Consider the following 23,835-nt stretch of genomic DNA (forward strand, 5'->3'; position numbering starts at 1 on the left):
CACACACACATACACACACACACACACACACACGCACACCCACACACACACACACACACACACTCTCTCTCTCCTCCTTTGATCGCCAAACTCTCACTCAGACTTTTTCTTATCTTTCATCACTGACTACTATTGCCTTTTTCCCCTCCCCTTTTTCTTTCTATATTCAAGCAAACATTTTTGACAGTTTTTTCTCTGATTTTGCCTCACTGAGTAAGACTGTTTGAAAGATGATTCTGTGATGATTTCAAATAGAGATGCACAATTTCCAGCTGGGTTATATAAGAGTGTGTGTGTGTGTTGGGGGGGGGTCTACAGCCTTTAAGTTGTCAGTGTTGAATACATTTACATATTTCTCCTCTTTTTTTTAGCTTGCAGCTTTGGATCCAGCTTTGATGGCATCCCAGTTCCCCTCTATTTGCTACATTAAAGGGGTTTATGCTGCATAGTCAAATCTCAGAATAAATCGCAGAAGATTAGCCTGGTCCTCGCAGGATTGCGGGTCTATGAGAAATCGACCGGTTCCCATGTTTATTATTTGTTGCATCCATGGTGTAGTGCAGTTTAAGGCCCAGTCAGTTTATGCTGCCTTTCAAAATGCGTCAAAATTGTCCTCGCTTGTCTCTTGATTGAAGCTGTGAAAACAGCACGACGCTCCAAATGAATTTGGTCGTCTCCGCATCACAGCATCAAGCGGAATATGTCTTTACTTGTATGTAAAGTTAGCATGGAGATGTGTCCTTTATGTGTCCTATATTTTGTACAAGTACTTGAAGTTCTCCTGGCCAACTTTTCTTTCAGCTGCTCCATGTCCTCAGATACATTGTTTATCTCACAACTGCAGCAGCAACGTAAAGTAGCTGACAGCTGCCTCTGCTGGTTATGATTACTAACATCAAGATTCTTGATTTGTGAACATGAGAAGCAGCAGACTCAGCTCTTACCATTCTCATAGCTGCTCTCCTCTCTTTTACTTTACAATTCAACCCCCACTCTGCCTTTTCCTCGTCTCTCATTTCATCTCTCTCCCTAGACAACACAGAGAGAGATGCAGTAACAGAGGGAGAAAAAGGGGTGATGAATCGCCTGATGCCGTGTGGCTTCATCAAATCCATTCAAGTCGTCACAAGCTAATTTGTCTTAATCCGTCCCACTGCAGCCCTGCTACAATGGATGCTACGCAGAGAAGAATTGGCCTCTTCCATTGTAATCTCTGCTGCTTGAGGAGCAGCTGGCTCGTTACACTGTCCGGATATCAGGGGAGAGAAGCACTGTGCAATGAGGCGAGATGGCAAAGCTGAGGTGGAGAGGATAGTGGAGATGAAGTGAGGGAAAAGTGGAGTTTCTTGGATCCATCTTTTCACAGTGCTTGTTAGCCACAGCACCCCTCCCAAGAAAAGTTAACTATTTCAGTATGATTCCCAGGCTGAAAAACTGAGACAAGATGAGGAAGTCAGAGCCTCGACGGGAAAACCTGTGTTTATTCTGCCCCGAGTTTGTTTGCTCTTTTGTTTGCGTATTTCTGTTCTTAAGTTTGGCTGAAGGTCATCGGCCAAACAGGCGTGATGAAGCGGCGTGGGCCACACTCGTTAGCTCTCTCGACCATCATCCTTCATCATGGGAGCTGTCAGCCTGATGGCCGCTGCAGTGGAATGGGCATTGCGCACTCTAACGAGGTTAAACGTGCGTCGGTGATGGATGGCGATGCACGCAAGTCCTCTCCATCCATGTTTATGTGTGTGCAGCATTGCAGCGATTCTATCCTTTTACTGTTATCCATTAGTCAGCCAATGAAGGCTGACCACCCAGCTTTTGTGAGGCGTAGCCAAGAGGAAATGTTGAACTGCAAAAGATGGAGTGACATTCGACAGAAAACACGGTAAAAAAAGAAAAAGAAAGCCTTGAAAAAGAGACAAAATCTCTGGAAGACAAAGCAAACGACTTGGTTTTCAAGGCAAGTTACTGGACCAAGGAGCTTAATGGAGTCCATTGTCCTGTTGTGTGAAATATCACCTTTCATCCTCCTGAATAACACTACTAGTCTTGCTGAATATTTTGCCCCTGTCCTTCTTGAAAAACTACAAGTAACACAATTTAGAATAATGTGAGTGAAAGACTGAAATATCAGCAGTGAAGTCCTGCAGTTGGATTTTAGCTTTCACTGATGCTTTCCATGAGTTCACGTCAGACTGCAGTGATGACAGATGGCGGGGAGAGCAGACCGCTTTCGATCTGTTGACAAATAGGCGTTTCAGCTAACAGCCATGACGCTTTCCCCCGCCTCGCACCTCTCCAAAGCCTTACACGCATGTATCTTCATAAGTGCGATCTGTCATATGCTATTGTCGCACCCGTTGCTTCCATGGGATTGTTTTCATTATCCAATCAAGCCACGAGGCATTAAGTGACAGGTGTGGAAGTTGTACTTTCATTCCGGTTAGAGTTATGTTTCATGTGGAACAACCCAGGCCTAATGAAAATATAAGCAACATGAAAGGATGGAGACGAAAAACAAGAAACACAGAATACAGTCGCAGGAGATTCTTTCTCCAAACAAATACAGTAGAAGAATCATAGTCTTTTCTCAATAGCTTGTGCAACTTTTTTCATCTGTCATGGCTGTATCATGCATTATTTCACATGTATTGATCTTTCTGCTAGATTGTTATCATAGTGTAATCTGGTATTCAAACCCAGTGGATGCAGGCCAACTTTAACAAACATAAAAGCAGAGAAATAAGATGGAGGGGAAGATCATGATGTTTTACTCTGCAACGTTCTGACATTTTGTAAAATCTAAGAGAATAAATATATATCTGTCACACTATTCGACCAAGTAAAGTTCCTATAAATGTAAGGATTTTAAAACAAATTTTGGACCCTTTTTTTCAAATCTAAAACATACAAACTAGAAATACATAGATAATAAATAATTAAAAAGAAACAAACATTTTGCAGTATAGATGGATAATTGATGGCTAAAGACAGCTCTGTCCATGCTGGTATAAAAGAACAGCCCTGGTCAGACATCTGCTATGCCAGGGTGCTTGTTTTCTTAGTTGTACTTAGTAGGTTATTAAAAAGTCTCTCTCCCTCTCACTGTGTTTGCCATATTAGCAGAGCTGATGTACACGGTGGAGCTGGCCGGAGGTCTGGGAGCCATCCTGATGCTTCTGATCTGTCTGGTGACGCTGTACAAATGCTACAGGATTGAGCTCATGCTCTTCTACAGGAACCACTTCGGCAGTGAGGATATAGATGGAGGTAAGATGAAATAAGTTGCAAGACAATTTATTTTACACTGTTATATAATTATCCTCCGTAATCTGTGATAGCACAGTGTGCAGTTTCTGTTTAGAGGAGGATTTCGAAAGCGCCTTCCTCTGCTGTGAAAGCATCCTTTCTTTCCTCAGAAAGAATCAAATCTCTAACCTGAGCAGCATCAGTGCTTCTCTGCACACGTTGACTCAGAAAACACCTGGGCTATTTTTCATATCTTAAAGCTGCATGTAGCACTATTGTTATGTTAATACACACCTGTTTTATCAGTCTAAATGATGCAGACTGCTCCCATCATTCCTAACCGAGAAATTATGCCATCATTTTCAGTGAACCTTTTTAACTCACTGAGCGAAATCAAAAATATATGCAAATATTCGGTGGACTGTCTCCCAGACTGCTGCAAATGACTCACCAATCTGATGTGGTTCCTTTTCTTGGCATATTTGCATCCCTGTAAAAAGTCATCACAAGCCAGCCTTGTAAAAAATGTTCATGCTGGTTGCTGTTTCCTGACATAACAATGCATGACCACTGGGTGATGAAGTTCAGGTTTTCAAACAGTTCCCACCCGTTGTGTTTTAGAGCCTCCAAATGGAGAAAACTGCAGAGTTAAGCTTTAAAAGTAAAACGCAGCCTTGATCATTTAATCGCTGTAAATACAGCAGCTGCTGGGGACGAGTTTTGTGTTTTAGGTTACATTTGGTTGTTGTGCATTTTTCCTATCATCATCCCAGTGGATAACAAGCGTAAACACAGGCAGACAAAATAATATGATCACATTCTTATATACCGTATTAGCGATAATTGTCACCTATTGGCAGGGCCGGAGTCGAGCCACTTTTCAGCCCGGGACTTTCAGGCCCAAGACAGTTCAGCTCTTACTATCCTGTATTTGTATTAATACCATGGTTCAACAAATAATGTAAAGGTTAAATAGTAATTCACTTAAGATGAGAAGTTAACAAAGTATATTCCACTAGGATAGGTTGATCAAGTAACAAAACCAGAAAGAAAAAAAAAGCATTTGAAATGTATCCCACTCTTCCACAAAGAGGCATATTGAACTAGTGTTTAGGCTACAGTTCAATTTACAGTTACATTGTGAATAGCACTATCAGCATCAGTAGACACCTAAGCAGTGCACTGGTTTCATGTACTGTCATATACTGCTCTCTTACATGAAATAACTTTAATTCATACTGTTTACTCTGGTATGCTTTCTACCTGTCCCTGTATTCATGGCCTCCTCATTGCAAATTCCAGACTCATCATTTTCAGCGGGGGATTGGCTTATCTGCTGCTCAGAAGCTACAAAAAATAATTAGGAGGTCATTTTATTGCATACACAAATCAAACTTGAGTATTGTTATCAATATTTGCATAATATTTGCAAAGTCTATGAATCACCATATATTGGGTGATACAAAAAGGCAAATATTTTGATTAAATTTACTATTTTTCTTGCAAATAGGTTGACAACACCACAACGATATTAGCTGAATAATTACGTTAGTAATGTTAATCATTAGACCTAGGCTATATCTCTCTTTACCTGTTGTTACTTGTGTAAATAAATTGAAAATAAATCAGTAAGTTTGGCATATTTGGCAGCATCCTCCTCCGATCAACATGGCTTTTTCAGCCCCTCCTGGCCTCTTACTCCCATCCATCCTCTCAATGCATGTCGTTATGGAAGGGCCGCCCCAGCTATTGGAAGCCTATCTGAGAACACCTTTTTGGAAAAAGACCCCAACTAACTCTATTTGGGAAGGTAGAACCCCCATACATGGTACAACTCATGCAGAGGTTGCAGTGTCAGAATGCGGAATGTGTGTAGCGTACTTTTAGAGAAGATAGACTGACGTGAGAAATGTCCAAAAAAAAAATCCTCGAGCGGCCCAAAAGTGAAGCGACCCACTGGGAATCCTCCCAATTACCCACTCCAGGCCTGCATATTGGTGTCAGCGCCTTTTGAAACGACGACACCATCCTTAAAAAAGCCACAAATTCGAAGACCACTGTTAGAACAGTTACTGTCCACTAGACTGTCGGTACCAGAAAACGCGCAGCTCTGTTTATTACTCGTTAAATCTAGTGGAAACCTGCTTTGTCACACTGCAGTAGTGTTGTGAGGGAATACTGAAAGACCACTGTAGACAGGGAAATAGAATTCCTGTTCACAATTGCTGTGGCTGTACATAATTGCAACCGAGCAACCAACCAGTTTTTAATTCTTGTCTTGCGACAGGTACAAAAGAAAGTAGCACCAGTGTCGCTCTGGCTGTTGATCTCTGTACTCTAGTGCTAAATTGAGTAACATAAGACAGTGACATTATGTTGAGTTGTTGATAAAGGCAATGTAGTTTGTTTTTTTTACTTACTAAAGTAGACAAGTTTGTGTCAAATTTGAACCACACGTATAAAGAAAACATTAAGATGGGGTTGGGTTGGGATCCTGCTCGTGTATGTGTCTGCTGTTGATAGTTTCCCATGTCTCTGAATGCAAACCGCACATACGCAAGGGTCAAAGGATAATAAATTTTGCTGAACACTTTCGATAAAACAAATCAAAACACAATCCCTGTGCCAGACAAATACATTAACTCTGAAGGGGGGGGAGACCTCTGATTGGGCCTTGTGGATGAGCCTTGGCTTGAGAATGCATCAAACCAAGACAAGGAGCAAGTTTTAATTTGATTCCCCTGTAATGAGTCTCTCAAGTACCAGCGCTGCAATGAATTCAAGGGGAATGAGATTAGTTTGGAGAGGCTGAGGGACTGTACGTAGTGGAAAGAGAGACAGCGAGAGAGTTATGAGCGTTAAAAGGTAAAGTAAAGTATTCTGCTCCTCTCATATACTCCCAGCTCTGCTATACTGTGATGGCTGCTACATAGGACATTTCAATGAAAGTCATTACCTCTGGCTGTGTTGGGCTCTCGGCCACGGAAAGCGGAGCTTTGCCGTAATGGATGGCCCAGAGGCAGTTGTGTTGAAAAAGGGAAGAAAAGATGTCGGGCCTTGAACTTAACGCCAAACAGCAATTGTCTCCTTTAATTATGCCACCCGAGTGAGTGCTTGGAGAGAGGAACAGATTTTCAATTTGTTCTCCTCTATAAGGGGATCAGGTTCAATAAGACACAGCACGCTGCCTCCAGAGCTCTCAGGAGACCCCTGATACTTTTCTCCACGCCGCGGTCGATTAGATCACTCCGCTGCCACCTCTGGCACGCGCACATTCGCAAACGTGCACGCACCTCAAGTCATCTCTGAGTACTAGTGACGGTGTACTGTAGGTGAATAGCGAAAGGTAAAGCGTTCAATAGAAACCAAACTGGAAATTATTGCCAGTTGAGTGGAGCCAACACAGTCGCTAAGCACTGGCAGAAGATGCTTAACCAAGATCCCATCTCCATGGCAACCACTGCACTGGGAAGTAGCTGCATGTAACACATATTTTGTCATTATTTTGTCATTATTTACCAGTGTCTGGGATGCCCCCCAACATAAATCTGCACACACTACCAAGAAAGTGCTTGTGTTTTATTGTAGCCACTTGAAGAACTAATTGAACGCCTGCCTCCCTCTTCTGCCAGATGTAAAATTGTAAGCTTCACGTAACAATGGGATGGACTGTCAGCTATTTGTCAGCGCCACTATTTAGTTAAAGACCTCTCAGTTGTCACATTGTGTGGGTGTCAGTAGAATCAATAATAGGCTTCATGATGACAACAGCCGAGTGAGCTTTTCAAGGAGGTGGTAACTCATCAACACTCTTCCATAAATATGAATGTCAGCGTTGTCAGCACGCCGTGGAATTATGAGACTCCGTCTGTGTTCAGTGTAGTTTGGAGATATTGAGCATTAATAGTTTACACATCTCGCACACAGCAACTGTAATGCATCCCGTTTAATTAGCATATTCAAGATGCAGAGGTAAACATCACAGAGTAGCTCATTTGTAATCAGAAGGTCAGATGGTGTCTTGTTTTTCCAAAGTGATATTGTCAAATGAGACAAATGGAGACTTCACAATAAACAGCTTCTGAGAGGGTGAAACATTGATCATCGCAGATAAATATATAGACACTGTATTTTAAACATGTGAAAGCATCTAGTGCTAAAATGATTAGTCGATTAAATGACCTACATCTTTAAATCATTTGGGTTGTTTATCCAGCCAAACTTTCATTGCTTCCAGTTTTTCTAATGTGAAGATTTGCTGTTTTTTTCTGTTTGATATCACTGTAAATTCACTCCTTTTCAGTTTTGGGTGAGTCGGCCGGTCAAACCAATACATTTGGGGGTCAGCCCTCGCCGCAGCAGCCGTGGGTTCGGTTCTGATCTGCAGCCCTTTGTTGCATTTCAAGCCTTTCTCTCTCCCCTTTCATATCTAAGCTGTCCTAGCAAATAATGGCCTATAATGCCGCACAAAATAATTAAAGAAGAGTATACACATTTACATGTAACAAAAATCTCTCATCATTAAAATCAGGACAGTCTGATATATAATTATAGACCTTAATCTCTTGTCAAACAGACAATGTACCACTTTGACACTGTCTCTGTTTCCCCTATAAATAGCTCCAAAGTACATACCGTTATTTTAAGGAAACGTCTTAAAAGATATTACGAAAATACAAACCAGTAATCCTAAAGCGTTACCTTACTTTTTCTGACGTTCTATTGACTGAAGAATGAATTTGATAATGGAACTAATCCTCAATCACAGCCCTATACAACCTCCGGTAGCTTATAGTTTATTAGTTATTGAAAACATAATGGCATGCTTAAAGCTGCTCCGCTACTCATTAGAAGCCAACCTCACATGCTTTTGTAGCTTCAGAGTTAAGTGTTTGTGCTACGTTCCAATCTACTCTCAATTAAATGTAATGGAGCCCAGAAATATCCCCGAGATTACGCCTCCAATTCTCTTGGCGCTTTCCACCGTGAGTTCAAGAGTTCACAATCTAACTGTGGGCTCTCTATGCACACACATATATTACCCCTCCCTCTGAGGGCAATGAGCGTCGGTCCATTCGCAGTCGGCATATGTGGGACGGAGGAGTGCTTGATGCGGTTTCAGAGGTGCGCTGCGCCCTCAGATACTCACCAGTCTCCGGTAAGGAGTGACTCCTCAAGGTGCAGCAGCAGGGTCATTCCGCCTCCGAGATTCACCCTCTTCCTCTCAATTCTCTCTTTCTCACTACAGATGAGTGAATCAGCTCCACTGAAATAGCCCCTGATCTGCCTACACAGATTTCATTTAAATGCTACTAGAAGAAAACGGAGATTTATGTCACAGACAAGTAGAGTATAAGCCTCAGAGTTAATTACACTCCGTGAATATGATCTCACATTACAATCGTTTTTACCTGTCCCTCCCTGATGTTGTAAAATGAATTGCATGTTGTTTGATTAGTTACGTAGCGTCATATTATGTGAGAGTGCCAAATATCTAGATAACCCATTTGGAAATCAGTGAATCTTGTTGACAGTGGCCCAGAGAGAGGCGAGAGTGTAAAGTAGAGAGGATGTTTAAAGCTACCAAAAAAGGGATACTGTAATAAGGTATGATCCCCAAATCCCTCCTCTTAAGCCCAGCTGCTCTTCTACTCTCATTGACCCCACTCTCTCATCGTCAGCTCCCTTCTTCTCCGATGTCTTGGCGGGTTAAACCATCGCCTTGCAGCACTCACGCTGCAGGTGGCTGCTATAAAGCAAATTAACCAGAATCAAATGACAGGAACTCAGAGATCCAAAGCCTGCTTGTGTCTTAATGAGATTACCTCAAAGGCTGTGTTGAAATCACAACTCATATTGTCCCAATTCTGATTCCCCCCTTCTTTTGTGGCAAAGACATTAGGGTTTTAGTGAATAAAGAACTGCATAGAATCTGATATTTTTATTTCTTTCTGATGAAAATATGACGTGCTTAGGATCTGATCTGTGGCTGAATAACCACAGTCACAACTGGCAGATCAGAATCAGAAGGGGCCAGTTCACCAAAATTACCAAAAAAAGTGTTTTTTGGCTTGCAGATGGATAGTTTTATGCAGTTTTTTTACAGTGATAAGCACTCAGACAAATAAAAAAGACACTACATTTACTCCTATTGAGCCACCAGAGCATTAGTAAGGTCTGATTCACAGCTGGAGTTCCAATTCATCCCAAAGATGTTGGAAAGAGGCTTTATGCAGGCCAGTCAATGTGTTCTACATCAAACTGGTAATTCTTTATGGGCCTAGCTTTGTGCACAGGGGCATTGGCACGTAGAAGCAGAAAAGGACCTTCTCTAAATGTTGCCACAAAGCTGTAGTTGTGTAAGATTTCATTGTAAACTGTAGGATAAAGATTGGGACTAAGTTGCCTAGTCGAAACCATGACAACCCAGGATCAAAAGTACATAAATATGTGGCCATACAGTGTTCATGCAATGTCAAAAGAATCCCCAAGTCAAGGACCAACAACGGAGTTGAGTTGTTACTGCACGACCCGGAGGCTGTTATCTCCGTCCTGTAGTTGTCAGAAGGTCTGGGGTGTCATTTTCATATTTTCTATTTTCACTACTCATTGTAGTGAAGTGCTCAAGCTTGAGAAGAAACCTAAAAGTCTCCCCTCACTTCTTCACTTTCCGTCTCTCCGCCCTGTCCTTTCAAATCTGTCAACAATCATAGCTTGCATGTGGGTGATGGAGCCACGCTGCGCCTCAGCCTAGCAGGCAGTGTTGGGCATTTAGCCCGGGCAAGAGTATAATTTGTTTTGCCTGCAGTGGGCAAAGTAGCTATCGAGGTAACATTATTCGTCAGTGGGGACGGACCTGTAATGAAAAGCACTCAGATGGGCAAAAGTGCCCAGGGGTTAGTGTAATGGAGGCATCCTGTCTCAATGAAATCTCCCAGTGAATGAATCGCTCTCTGTGCACCAGTACGGAAATAGATTGTGAGCATTTGGGGTATCACAGCGCATAACTTTGCTGACCAAAGCAGGAAACATTATGTCCAAATCATAAAAGATATACACCTTTAATTGGAGCAAAGTGGTTTGGGAGCTTCCTAATGTGCATACATGAAGTGATGCATGTATTCAAGGGAACAGACTTTATTTCATTTAGTTTGCTGAGACCACAGCTTTATTTTCTCTCTCTGTACCTGCTTGATAGCACAGATTCTAAAACTGAAATAAAGGGTCTGGTTTAAAAGATCTGAGGACACTAAAGACTCTGTGAACAAACCCTGCTGGTGTGTCTGAGGAGCTGTGACATGTCACCCACCTCAGTGTCCGTCTCCCCCCCTCTACCTGCAGATAACAAGGACTACGACGCTTACCTGTCCTACACCAAAGTGGACCCGGACCAGTGGAGCCAGGAGACCCGAGAGGAGGAGCGCTTTGCCCTGGAGATCCTCCCCGACGTTCTGGAGAAGCATTATGGGTATAAACTCTTCATTCCAGACAGGGACTTGATCCCCACAGGAAGTAAGCTCTCTCTCTCACGGCGATGTCAAGTTGTGTCGAATGTTTTGTCGCTTGGTGTTGCTCGTGTTGTCAGTGCCGTGGTGATATGCATTGTTTGTGGTTCTCTGTGATGCATTTGTGTTGTGGTGTAACTAGACCTGTAAAACCGTCCTTTTTTTTAATCTGATCATCATAAAAGGAGCTTTTTCTAACCACTGGCTAAACTGAAGTGGATCAGTATATAAAATGTGACATTTAGGGGTTCTTCAGTTTAAATTGTTGTGGCAAAAACAAGAGTGTCATCATTTGGCATTATTTCTTTCATTTCAGTAGTTAATTGAATGCAAGCTGCTTATTAGCAATACGATATTCACTAAATAGATATCATATTCAAGTTCATATAAGAAAGCAAAGTTGCAATGATGGTAACACAGACATCACATTAGGTTGAGGAAAACGGAAGAAACAGTTTCCAGTGTTGCAGTCCTAAAAGCAGTGATTCTCAACCAAGTTACTTGTATGCTCAGGGATACTTTTACCGTTTGGAGGCACACACACAGCCATACATTTCCCCCGGTGCTGGGTAACAATAGGCAAAAAACAGTGTAAAAAAGTACCTACACACTGCTCTCTTTTCCTAGGTCTTCTTTAATTTGCCATGGTCTTGACAATGTTTTGACCACAAATGGTCTTCCTCGGGTAAAGCCTGGGAACAAGATAGCAGTTTGCGGGTACTTTTTTCCCCAATGTCTTGGTACTTTCACAGTTTCCAGGGAACCATGGAACGATTGTGGAATAGCTTAAAAAAGAATCCTTTAAAAAATATACAACAAAATATATCCACATATTAAGTCAGCTGTAACACCTAAACACCACGTGCCGTGATTAAGAGTGCGTGAAAACGTTTAACCTCCAACAATAAAGGTTGGGAACCACTGCTAAAAGCAGCTCCAAACAATGGTTCGACTTGTGGCTCTCCAAGGAACCTTTAGCTCATAATAACCTGTTTGGGTCTTCAAGGTATCCCAGTGTTCTTAGCAGCGCCTCTGAAGAACCCCTGAAGTTTAGTTTGGCTTTGTTTTTAATGCTTCCTCCCTGCAGTAGCAGGCATGCTGTGCAGGGGGCTGTATATTAAGAAACAGGGTTGAGAGTCTCTGATTACACGTAACTATGTTACATGAATCCAACACAAAGAAATAAAACTGGGTAATTAATATACAGTATTATTATCGCCTGACAAAAGTAGTCAGATAGTTTGGAGGGAGACCCAGTCTTATAACAGCTCAATTAATCAACTATGCAATTTTAATTCAGTACATGTAAATATATTAATAGATAAATCATGCTTGACTGAAAATAACTTCATTGGAATTTGCTTACGAGTTTAACAGTAGTGGAGTAACTAAGTACATTTACAAACTGTACTTAAAAACATTTGGAGGTACTTGTCCTTTATTTTCTTTTTATGGTACTTTATTCTTTTTATACTGAGTTACCTTGCAGGTCAATTTAAACAAAACATTTGATCATTTTAAAATACGGTATTGGCATTGATATGGATTAAAGTAGCTAGAAGTGTATATAAAGTTTAAAAAAAAAGGCTCCACCTCCAGTAGATGTAACATTAAAATGCTGCCTGCATATAATGCATCAGTTATGGTAAGCCAATAATATAATGTACCTATGATAACACTCGGAAGAACCCTTTTATGCAGTTAATACTTAACCGACTGTCCTTTTTAACTGGAGGGATGTTTTCTTTGCTTTCTAAATACTTCTCCCACAACAGGAGTTTACGAAGTCAGTCTACTTTGCTCTTGAAATTATAAAATGTTTTAGAGTTTAATCTGTAACAGGTGTGGAGTTTGGTTCCTGCAGCCCCTCCTGCAGTCTGACCTTTCCAGGCTTTCTTTGTGAAAGTGAATTATGAAAACCTATACATTATGTCTCAAAAGTACTTACTAGAAAAGGTCTGGACTTTGTATGTACTCCAGTGTTTCAAGTGAATTATCTACACAATGTGAAGCCTGCGGGAGGCATCATAGCCAGAATTATATATAAAGCATAATTGGTGGAAAGACCCAGCCCTATTATTACAGTCCATGTCCTGATCCAGCTCCATACAAACTGTACCTCTGCATGCTGCTCTGTAATGATGTCAGCTGTACAATCAAAAAGCTCTTTATGCATGGATATAAATGCATGTTTTTCCACAGTATATTCCTAATGGAGCGTCTCACCGTGCCCGTGCTTATCTTTGATTAACTCATCACACAGACGAGTTTGATAATATCATTATGTTATTAGCCTCCATTTGAATACTTGCATCTGCCTGTCTTCCCCCACATACCGCCATTACTAATCATGTTCCTCTTCAGTGGCATTGTGCCAAGGTTATAAACCGAATCCCTTACTGTGATTATGTGCTCGATGCGCGGGGACTGTTGTAATATGGGAAAAATGGCATAAAAATGCAAGGATTGAGAGGAATCTAAAGTGCATGTGCCGCTCTTCTGGCTCGCTGGCACAGCTCGCTGGCTTATTGTGTCTATGTGTAAACATTTAGTTCCCATTGGGAGTGTATTAGCATCTCAACAGTTGATATAATGAGGCATAATCCATGGCTGTAGATAAACACAGTTTGGCCATTTTGGGTTTGTTGTCAACAATACCTCTCCTGAGCCGCTGATAAGTAACTTGTTATTCCACAGTATGCTGGATTATTTTAAACATCTTAAACATCTCACCATTCTAAAAGATTTATTATGTATCTAGTCTATTACTATTTTAGTATATTGCAGCAAAGGTACAACCTGGCTGAACTCCTGCCACCAAAATAAAAGGCTTTTCCTCGGCTTTTTTATGCTACATATCCCATATTAAACTGGATAAACTGGTTAGTGCAATTACCGTTTTACCAGTGGAACACCAGTTGAGAAACACAGTTTATGCCAGAGCCATGTCCCCACATTTTTTGTTATTTTATAAATGCTTTTCTTCAAATCTTTTGATAATACTTTGAATGTAAATATCTATGTTTAGGTTTCACCAATGATCATTTCCAGGATGACACAAGACTACTTAGAGGTACTTTTTTCCCCAGATTTTGAACGCTCACTGATGTAGATTCTCTCATCAAATCAGCAAAATCATTTTGGTGACCCTTCATAATAAGTCATAGTTTGTAAGGGTTTTTACATTGTAAATAATGGCTCCATACAAGGTTACTAACATAATTGTCTGGTCAATACTTGTTACATTATAGCATTATCACAGCATTAATTATATATTAACCATTATAAAACAATTAGTTACAACTTGTAAATCCTGCATAAAACATGAATTATTAATTTTTTTTCACTTGCATTTACCTAAATGACCTAACGGAAATTAGATGTGTGGGGTGCATCAAAACTAATCAGACGGCCAGCCAGTCCCAGAAACATATTCAACACGTTGTATCATGTTGTATCATCTACCCATGGTCTCCCCAAGCAGACGTCAAATACTGGAACTGCTTTCCACCTGGAATCGTGATTAATCAAAACTGAAAATGAAATACAGATGTAAGCACAACTTATAAAAAAGACAATCAGCCTTGATAGTCTTGGAACTTAAGGGGGGAGGTGCTGATGATCTTTTAGTCTGTTGTATGGTGGCTGAGGAGAGTTGTAACTAAAATATCACAACCTCTGATCTTCCTCTGAGTTACAGCTGTCGCTTTGTTTTAAGAAATCCTGTTTACTGGTTGTGCCAGCAACTAAATTTGAGGAAATATCTGCTGCAGGGAAGTTGGAAGTCGAGTTTTACATGCTGGTAATTTACAACCTCATTGCAAGTCAGTGGGTTACTTGTCAAAACCGGACATAAAATATGGAGGAAAGATGCCCACAACAATTTTTATTTACTGACATAAATGTCAGTCTAGCTTCGTAGAACAGGGAATGAACTCTAAATGCAACTTTACGTTTCCAAAGTCTTTTACACCTCAGGGGTTTGTCAGATGATAAATGTGCTAAATACCAAAGTAATTCTAACATATGTAGTTATTTCTGTTCTGACCAACATGTCCTGATTAGTTGTCAAAAAGGGTTTTTCCCTTTTTAAAAATTGAGAGAAACTATATGGAGCAGCAGGCTAACAATGATTTTCTGCCTCATGTTATTTAGCGTTGATTTTGTTTTTATGTAGACAGGAATCAATTATTACACATGCACTACTTTGATTGCAAAGCTTGTGAGGTCTCTGATAGGAGGAAGTTAATCCATAAAGCTATAAAGTGTTACCGGACAGCACCTCAAGAGGGCAGATTTACTTTCAGTTTAATCAATTCAAAACATAAAATGAAACTACGCCTCATTAGCTAATTATATAGTATCCATTTATCTATTCCCATTTGTTTTATTCATGATAAGATAAAAGAAAAACTAGTTTTCGCCTGATTGCTTGAACCTAAACTGAATAAGCTCAAACCCTACTGGGGAGTTTTAGCTCTGGGGACACATTGTGACGAATTACCGCACACGGACCAATTACCAAACAGCGAAGACATTGACTTGTTATGTCGAAGTAAAGGGCGACTTCAAATCCAAGTTTACTCTAATCTGGTCTCTCGCATCGCGACGCCTCAGGCAGAGTGTGACATGAAAGGAGTTCATTCTGAGACATAGAGAGGAGGACAGAGAGGAGATGTGGCATTTGTTTGCTAGACCACACACACACACACACACAAATACACACTAACACCACCAAGAGGGTTGTAAGCTTTGAATGGGAAGTGAAGCCTAGTTAATCCTGTCTACCTGCTGTTGAGGAGTCACTCTGTACTTGTCCACGCCAAGAAAGGCTAAAGTCAGGCATTAGCTCTACACGCACAACTACACACACACACACACACACACACACACACACACACATACCTTCCCTCCTCCTGACACCTGGGACAGGCCTGGGGAAACACTTAATCAGATTCCTTATTACACAAGCAGCTGAGCTGCTCATTAGGGACGTGAACAAACCCTCATTCTATCACCTGGTGTTAAGACGGAGGTTCACATACTGTAGGTATCCCGCTTGGCTTCAGTGTTTTATGTTCATTGTCATTTTTTAGTCGAACCAAGTGATCCTCTTCCTGTTGTTTTTCTCTATTATTCTGTACATCTTATTATTAAATGCTGCAGAGGCTTTAGCTGTTTATTCAAGTCAGACTATCTATTTTATCTTTATTTTATGGATCAATATCCTCATGCCAGGCCTTGGAATAACTTAGTCTTACTGTAGATTTGAGACATCAATCTTCAATATTTCTTTAAAAATTACACTTTTTCATTTAGCGTTAGTTGGATATAGAACTTTGATAAACGAAAGAGAGCAGTTGCTACGAGGCCAAGAGGCTATTCTTCAAATAGCCGGTGGGACATGTTTCTTCGTATTTTCATCAAACATAAGCTCTGTGATCTAAAATGAATACGGTATGCAAGCAAGTAAAAAAGGTCACGTGAGAATACATGCTTTCCATTTGTACTGCTATTCATTCAAAGTTATGCATTCATCTTTGTCTGTGTATTCAGCCTACATCGAGGACGTAGCACGGTGTGTGGACCAGAGCAAGCGCCTCATCATCGTCATGACACCCAGCTATGTGGTGCGGAGGGGGTGGAGCATCTTTGAGCTGGAGACGAGGCTGCGCAACATGCTGGTGACCGGCGAGATCAAAGTCATCCTGATCGAGTGCGCCGAGCTGCGCGGCATCATGAACTACCAGGAAGTGGAGGCCCTCAAACACACCATCAAGATGCTGACAGTCATCAAGTGGCGCGGGCCGTCCAGCAACAAGCTCAACTCCAAGTTCTGGAAGCAGCTGCTCTACGAGATGCCCTTTAAACGCATGGAGCCCCTGAGCATCTCTCACGAGCAGGTGCTGGACGTCAGCGAGCAAGGCCCCTTCGGTGAGCTCCAGACCGTCTCGGCCATCTCCATGGCGGCGGCCACCTCCACCGCCATGGCGACGGCACACCCGGACTTGCGCTCCACCTTCCACAACTCTTGCCACACCCAGATGAGGCAGAAACATTATTACCGTAGCTATGACTACGACCTGCCGCCCGGCGGTACGCTCCCGCCGCTCCCACCGCTCACCACGCTCTCCACGCTCGGCAGCCAGCACACCTACTGCAACATCCCCATGACGCTCATCAACGGACAGCGGCCGCAGTCCAAGTCGCCGCGCCAGCAAAGTCTGGAGGAGGCCCACGGCAACAACGCCATGCTGCCTCTGCTGCCCAGAGAGACCAGTATATCCAGCGTCATATGGTGACACAGACGGTGCCGAGCGGGATAAACTGTGGATCTATATGATGTCCGTCACAGGGAGGACTCACCACTGGCACTTGGACCCTGAATGCACCGGAGCCAGATGGACCTGAACGGCACTGAAGTACTTGCTGCTGTTGAATTTGCACCAGGAAACATCAGGGGGAGGACAGGAAGACATTGGGGATGGAGGTGGCGGCAGATGTTTTTGTTTTGGTCCAATAAGAGCTTTTATTGACACTCCACAACAACAAAAAGAAACAAGGAGAACTTTTTTTATGCCTGTATAAACACTCACGTAACACAAGCCAACACCTATGATCATTTACCCAGAAAGTCAAGGAATACAGGGTCCTGTACATAAGTTTTTTCTAATTCTTTGTAGCATCAGTGTTTGGGACTTGTTTCTTCTTATGTTTTATCATCAGTTGGGACTCTTTTTTTTAATTGTTTTGTTTCAGTTTGTACAAAAGTGAAGCAATGGCCTGTGAGATGTTTTGGATAATCCGTTGTTATCTTTATCTTAATTTGTTGGCTGGTGTAGTAGTAAAGCTTTGGGATTTTTTATTTTTTTTTAAAGCCGCAGCCTTCGGGGGATGAGGATGATTTGGTTTTGGGTTTCCGGGAGTTTCAGCTCCATCGGCTGCTGTAAAGGGTTGAGAATCTGGACTCAACCTGAATATGCAAAATATGGAGTCCAGAGAGCAGGGAAAAGATGGGTTTCACACATCGATCATATGAATGCTTTTGGATGAGTCACATCTGTGAAGTGGGATATGAATAATTTGGTGCTAGGCTTCACAAATCTCTGTTTCTCTCACGATAACATTTACTTAAAAAAAAAATTAAAAAAAAAACAGCCTTGCTATTTACCTTAACAGATGATTATATCACCGAGAAATTAATTATGTGTATTATTTTATGAAAAAAGAAAAAGTCTATTTTTGTAACTGAGGGATATGTGCTTTGAGATGTTATACCTATACAAATTTTGGGGAAACATAATAAAAAAGAACGACGTGTTGTTATGTGGAACTGCACAGCTCACAAAAATCAATAGGTCAGTCACTAAATGTCTTACCCTGATATTGCAAGAGAATATTTTTTTTTTGGTTTCATCATTAAAAAGAGGAGTTTTGACATCTCACAGAAACCACGGATTGCAGCTCAGCGGGCTTTTTTTATGTTTGTTGATTTCCCAGGCATCGCCGCGATTCACAGCTGATTTAACAAGGACGGAGCGACGCCTGTGATGATGTCAGTACACACGGAGGAGAGGAGAGCCATGAAATCCAGTGTCACCTGAAGCATTTATTCTACCTGGCTTCCTCTGACGGACCAACCAAGGCTGTCCAGGGCTAAAATCTCTGTTATTCATTTCCTCTTAAACGACAGCTCTGTTATTTGTTTGCCATTCCCCTTGTCAGCGGAAATGATTTGTCAGTTGAGTTGTGCTCGTAGATAAATAACACTTAGTCGGCACCGCTGCTTGGCACGGCTGTCGGGACGGGACCTAGGAACATGACGACCACAATGAGGCGCAAACACCTTTAAACAGTCGCTGACTTGATGATAAAGTTATTCATGTTTAGTTATTAATATCAAAAATTAACATTTTAAAGGATGTGATCAAGTACTGACCAGTAATCATCATGGGGCGTATTCTCCTCAAAACCAATAGCCTTTTAGAAAGAAACCCTGCCAAATAAGATGTAATTAATGCTTAAGAGAGACCAGAATGTATTTAAAGATGCTAATTAAATCTTAGAGTATATGTAACTATACTATAGAAATGCTATTTAGAGCGAGTTAGACCAAAGCGAACTACAGTGAACCATTCTCATTCACAAAATTGTTCTCCCTCTGAGGAAATGATCGGTACTATTTCATCGAATCACACGAAGTGAGCTATTCTCTCACGTCCAGTCAGATCTGGGAAGGCGGCCCGTGTACTCACTCCTGCAGCTGTGCCGTATTATTTGTTTCTCAATAAACTAACCTCATACTAAAATACCTGCAGCATCTCATAACCTAGAGATGTTTCATTTAGTGCCATGAAATATGCAAAGTGATGAACTCGTACTCCATAAATTAAACATGTTTTCCCCCCTTTATCTTCTTGCAATCTTCAGTTGTTGCTTTTTAACTTCACTTTTATGAAATATTTCAGAACAGGCCTGTGTTGTTGCTTTTTAACTTTCTAAGTGTATGCTTTATGCTGACAAATTTTCATTTTCGGAGGAACGGTCGAGATCTTTCAATCAACCAATAGTTTGTTAGAGCCAGGCCTGTTTTTGTCCACCTTAATCAGACCTTTCCCCCAATGAAAAGCAAGATATGTAATATGTTCAAGAGCACCATTTCTAAATAAAGGAGTTTGTTGTGCTCTATGACATAGCATTGTGTAAATATAATCAAAACAATAACGTGATTTAAGATGAAGACAATCGAGCCATATTCATGAAACCAATGGTCATTTTTCACAAGGCCTCTCAAAGTAGAACTACTAATCCTGACTGGAGGTGGACGCGTAGAATCGATGAGATTTTGACAGGAGTTTGGCATCGGGAGCTCCTGCTTTGGGAAACTGTGTGAATATATTATTTTATAAGTGGGCCAATACGCATTTTTGTTTCATGATGAATTGAACATTTCTGGCGATGTGGCTTTGATGATAAAGATGACGATGATGATGAATAACATTGACAATATATAGCACAGAATTATTCCAGGCACTTTCACGACTCTTGAGACGTCTCTCCTGTTTCTGATTTATTTTCTATAATGTATCTGCAATGTTCATTAAAAGAGATACTGTTATTATTATTAATAAAACCACATTTACGGTAATGTGATTTCTCTCTGTGGGGGTGGGGGTGGGGAGAGTGAAAGAGCTATATTTGTTTGCAGAAAACACCACCCGACTCACTTTGTTTATGGAGCAGCGGCATAGATTGCTGACGATGCCCCGATCCCTTCTTCCTGCAGCCCCAACCGCCATAACTCTGCCGTCTCCCGTAAAACCTTGAAACAACAATCAATACGTCTCCTTCCAGTCAGAGACCGAAGCAGCCCGGCCTCGTTTTAGAATGAGACTAAATCAGGAGAGTCAGTGCACTGAGAAACACTTTAAAGAAAAATAACCTATGTCCTGATTGTTGTTTGACCTGATTGCACTTTTGGCTTCAAGCACACAAACAGCTGGCACAGACCGACTCCCATAGCAGGAATTGGATTTATTGTTCATTGTAAGAGATGCAAGCCGCATTTTATGATCATGCAAATTGTGAATACATTTAACACTGGTCTTTACCAGTAAGCAAGACATGTTTCTAGAACACAACTAAAGATGTAAAGACTCAGCTGCGTGAGCCTATTGGCTATTTCAGGGGACGTTTAGTCCAATGGAAACTACAGGCAAGTCTGCTTAGTAAAACTGACACATTTAATGTCTCTAAGAAAACCGGATCCTTTTTCTTCCAACGTACTTCAAGGCAAATGAACAATCCTTTACTTTGTGTCTCCTTTGCCTCGGAGGCTCTTCCCATAGTGTAGCCATTTACTTATTTTGCTGTGATCAAAGCAACGACGTTAGAGAGAGAAGAAAAACCAAAGGCACAAGGGATGGCTCTTAAAACCCCGCCAGACAGTTTTAATTAGCTCAACCACGCTATTGTTGAATCATGAGTTGTTCATATTTTGGTCACGCAATGGTATCAACGTTTGATTTCAGCCAAATTACAAAACAGCAATATTACCAGTGAGAGTAGCGGATGTGTCCTTATATGTTGTTGAAATGTTAAACAACGTGCACACCAGTACTTCTAAAGCTCACTGATTAACACTTTAGATTTCATTTGTTTAATTCCTACAAATAGTAGAGTCTAAAAAGTCCAGTTGCTGTTTAACAGGGTCCGATGTTGGGGATTATTTCTTGGCCAGATGCAGTGACTTTGAGTCAGGTTTCCTGGCAACCTGACAAACTGTGCACGGCCAAGAAATAGTCCACACACATTATCCCCAGCAGAACCACAACTTGACACTTTGGTTTGATGCTTAGAATTTCCAAAGATGTCAAAATAAATTTCAGTAAAAGTAAACTATAGCAACCAAACATGAGACCTGATTTCCTGTCTTCTGTGTAAATAAAGGATGAACTACATGGGGCATTACTTCTGTTAATCTTAGTTTACTGTAACCGAAAGCAGAATCACTAGTATAATCAGAGTGATGAATTGTGTGGTGAAGCCAAAGACAATGTTCCACACTATGTTCCCATAACTTTTATGGGAAGCATAAGGATTGATGCTTGAATGTAATCTTTTCCTCTCACAGTCCAGTGGAGTGAACCTACCCAGAACGACGCAGCGTTCTAAAGAAAGCTCCATCTTTCCCCTCAGGTGAAAGAAGCCAAACTAGATGAGTCAGACTGCTGTTCGCCTATAGTCGAGCAGCTGCATTCTGCCTCGTCAGTCCTCGGACTGATCCAGTGAATGCGTGATGTTCCCTATAGCCATCTTGTTTTTCTGCCATGGCTATAACATGAAGCTACATTTGAATCATCTGTGCCCGTGTGAACATAGAAAGCGGGCAGATGTTTTCATAAGAGCTGACATGTTGCCATATGGTGTGTGTGTGTGTGTGTGTGTTTGTGGAAAGAGAAGTTTCTAAGCTTCGACACTTTCCCCCCCAAATTAAATCATTTTCATTTCATCACAGTGTCACAGCATCGTAAGCTCCCCGAACAATGTGTGACATGGGGGTAAAGTAGAGTTAGTCACTGCAGTGAGAGCAGATCAGGCTATGAGCTTACATGCACAGATGTTTTGTTTCCTCTTCTGCCTACACACACACACACACACACACACACACACACACACACACTTGTGAAGAGTATTACTCGCTCTGGCAGGTATACCATCCCCCTCCATGTCCCACAGGGCCTTGTTACTTGGAGCTCTGTGCTCTGTGCCCTGTGTGACATTTCTTCCACTTGAAGAACCAGGCCAATTGTCTGTGCATGGATACGTGGTGGTGGCAGCGGAGGCAATGTGTGTGTGTGTGTGTGTGTGTGTGTCTGTGTGTAAGCTGAAAGCATTTGGAGAGTGGATGCAGGCAGCTGTTAACCCAGTTACGGAGTAATTCTGAACTCACCATGGTTCAGCACGGGATAATTGCCTGTGCATGCGGTGTGTGTGAAAGTCATGGATCACTGATCTCTCACCAAGCGCTTCAATTCCCTGTTACTTCCTGCTAGAATGCTCCATCTTTAATTATTTCTAATTTTACAATAGTATCAGTGTCTGTGTGGTGAGGTTGGATATTGATTAGACTGTGGATATAGCTGGCTTACCAAAGGATTCTTCACTGCTGTTTCCATGTACTAATTGAAGAGTTTTCTTTAAAAAAAAAAAAAAAACTCAGTCACAGTCTGTCTTCCAATTAAAAGACAAAGACAGAAAACTGGTCACCTCACAAAATTGAAAGTGAAATGCTGCCATCTGCTGGACATACTTCCTGATGCACCTAACCTCGCAGGGCATGCTGGGAGGGTAGAACCCAATTTGAACAATTATGGTCAAAGTATTGTGACAATACATAGAGTCACAATAAAAATCTTCTCTCTATTGTTCCAGTTGTGATGTTGTTGCCATCTAAATCCTATAATTGTGATGAATGGAGCTCTGTGGATTTTTCTCATTGCAGTGCACTGCCATTAGATCCACTTGTTATCTTTTGGCTGTTCTAAATAACAGACCTAGCACAGAGTGATTATATATGATATGAAGGATATGCTATGTTATGCTGTGGACTATATCAAATTAGGAACAGTGCTAATTGCACTTGTATCCACAACGAAAGTCAAATACGAAAATATTTTCGTTTACAGACACCTTATACCAATTATTAGGATGTAGAGTTATAGTTAATTATTAACACGTTCTAATAACGTTTATTTTTATTTAAGGTACAAGTGGCCTGATGGAAGCAGAACTGGTCAGACATGTTATTGATGCTGACCAATCACATGGTAAACAGGCTACAAGGTGAGAACTATCATGGCAGGGGATCGTGTAGCCTAATTCAATCATTTTAAATTGAATCGTTTTGTGTTTTGGAACGTTGTTTGGACTTAATGGTATTTTAAAGATGCCTCTTTAAATCTTCCTCATGGAAACTGTTTTGGGTGGCTTTAATGGACGACTACATTAAGCTATTAGGAAACAGTTCAATCCATCACAACTGGTTAGCTGTCACATAATGTGACATCCAAACTGGTTTAAAATGTGGAAAGAAATGTCTGCAAGTCCCTAGAATCCCTGGAGAAGCAGAGACAGCATGGTGGGACAGCACAGCGTATCCTGTTTAATAAGCACATCCAGTATTAGAACTACAAATGGCAAGAACACCTTCACGTTCAGACAAAGATGGGATTTAAGTGTGCATCGTGGGAGAAGATTCAGCATGAGATGTTGAATTCACATTAGGAACACATTGGGTCCTGTTGCCTCAGGAGGGATAATCAGCAGTTTTATTTCTTGTGGTTTAATTCAGACTCTGCTGTTTCCCATTTCCCAGGTAACAGCATTCCCCAACACCTTGGAGCAGGAGGAGGAAGGCTCCTGACAATGTAAATGAAAGGAAGGCATCAAGCGAATCCTCGCTGAGCGGAGATGTATCTACTGAAGCTGTCAGGACAGAGAGACAAGCCCAAACCACCGGTGTGTGTGTGTGTGTGTCATGTAGCCTGTCTAGCAGCTGTTTAATTGTCACCCTTAACCTTTTTTG

The 23,835-nt window shown here is 41.4% G+C and overlaps 1 protein-coding gene across 3 annotated transcripts in view; it reads left to right on the plus strand.

Annotated features, from left to right (window-relative positions):
* LOC116674158 (interleukin-1 receptor accessory protein-like 1) overlaps positions 1–19,896 on the plus strand; it is a 264,381-nt gene extending 244,485 nt beyond the window's left edge. Inside the window, exons 10-13 of one of the 3 annotated variants that reach the window (XM_032506682.1) lie at positions 3,118–3,264; positions 10,585–10,755; positions 13,777–13,821; positions 16,305–17,050. In XM_032506682.1, the coding sequence (XP_032362573.1) occupies positions 3,118–3,264; positions 10,585–10,755; positions 13,777–13,821; positions 16,305–17,050 (1,109 nt within the window). Of the gene's footprint in view, positions 1–3,117; positions 3,265–10,584; positions 10,756–13,776; positions 13,822–16,304 lie in introns of all 3 variants that reach the window. The other 2 variants (XM_032506680.1, XM_032506683.1) reach the window with 2 other exon arrangements.
* Positions 19,897–23,835: the final 3,939 nt, after the last annotated feature.

Source organism: Etheostoma spectabile, chromosome 24 (genome assembly GCF_008692095.1).
Source record: "Etheostoma spectabile isolate EspeVRDwgs_2016 chromosome 24, UIUC_Espe_1.0, whole genome shotgun sequence".
Lineage (NCBI taxonomy): Eukaryota > Metazoa > Chordata > Actinopteri > Perciformes > Percidae > Etheostoma > Etheostoma spectabile.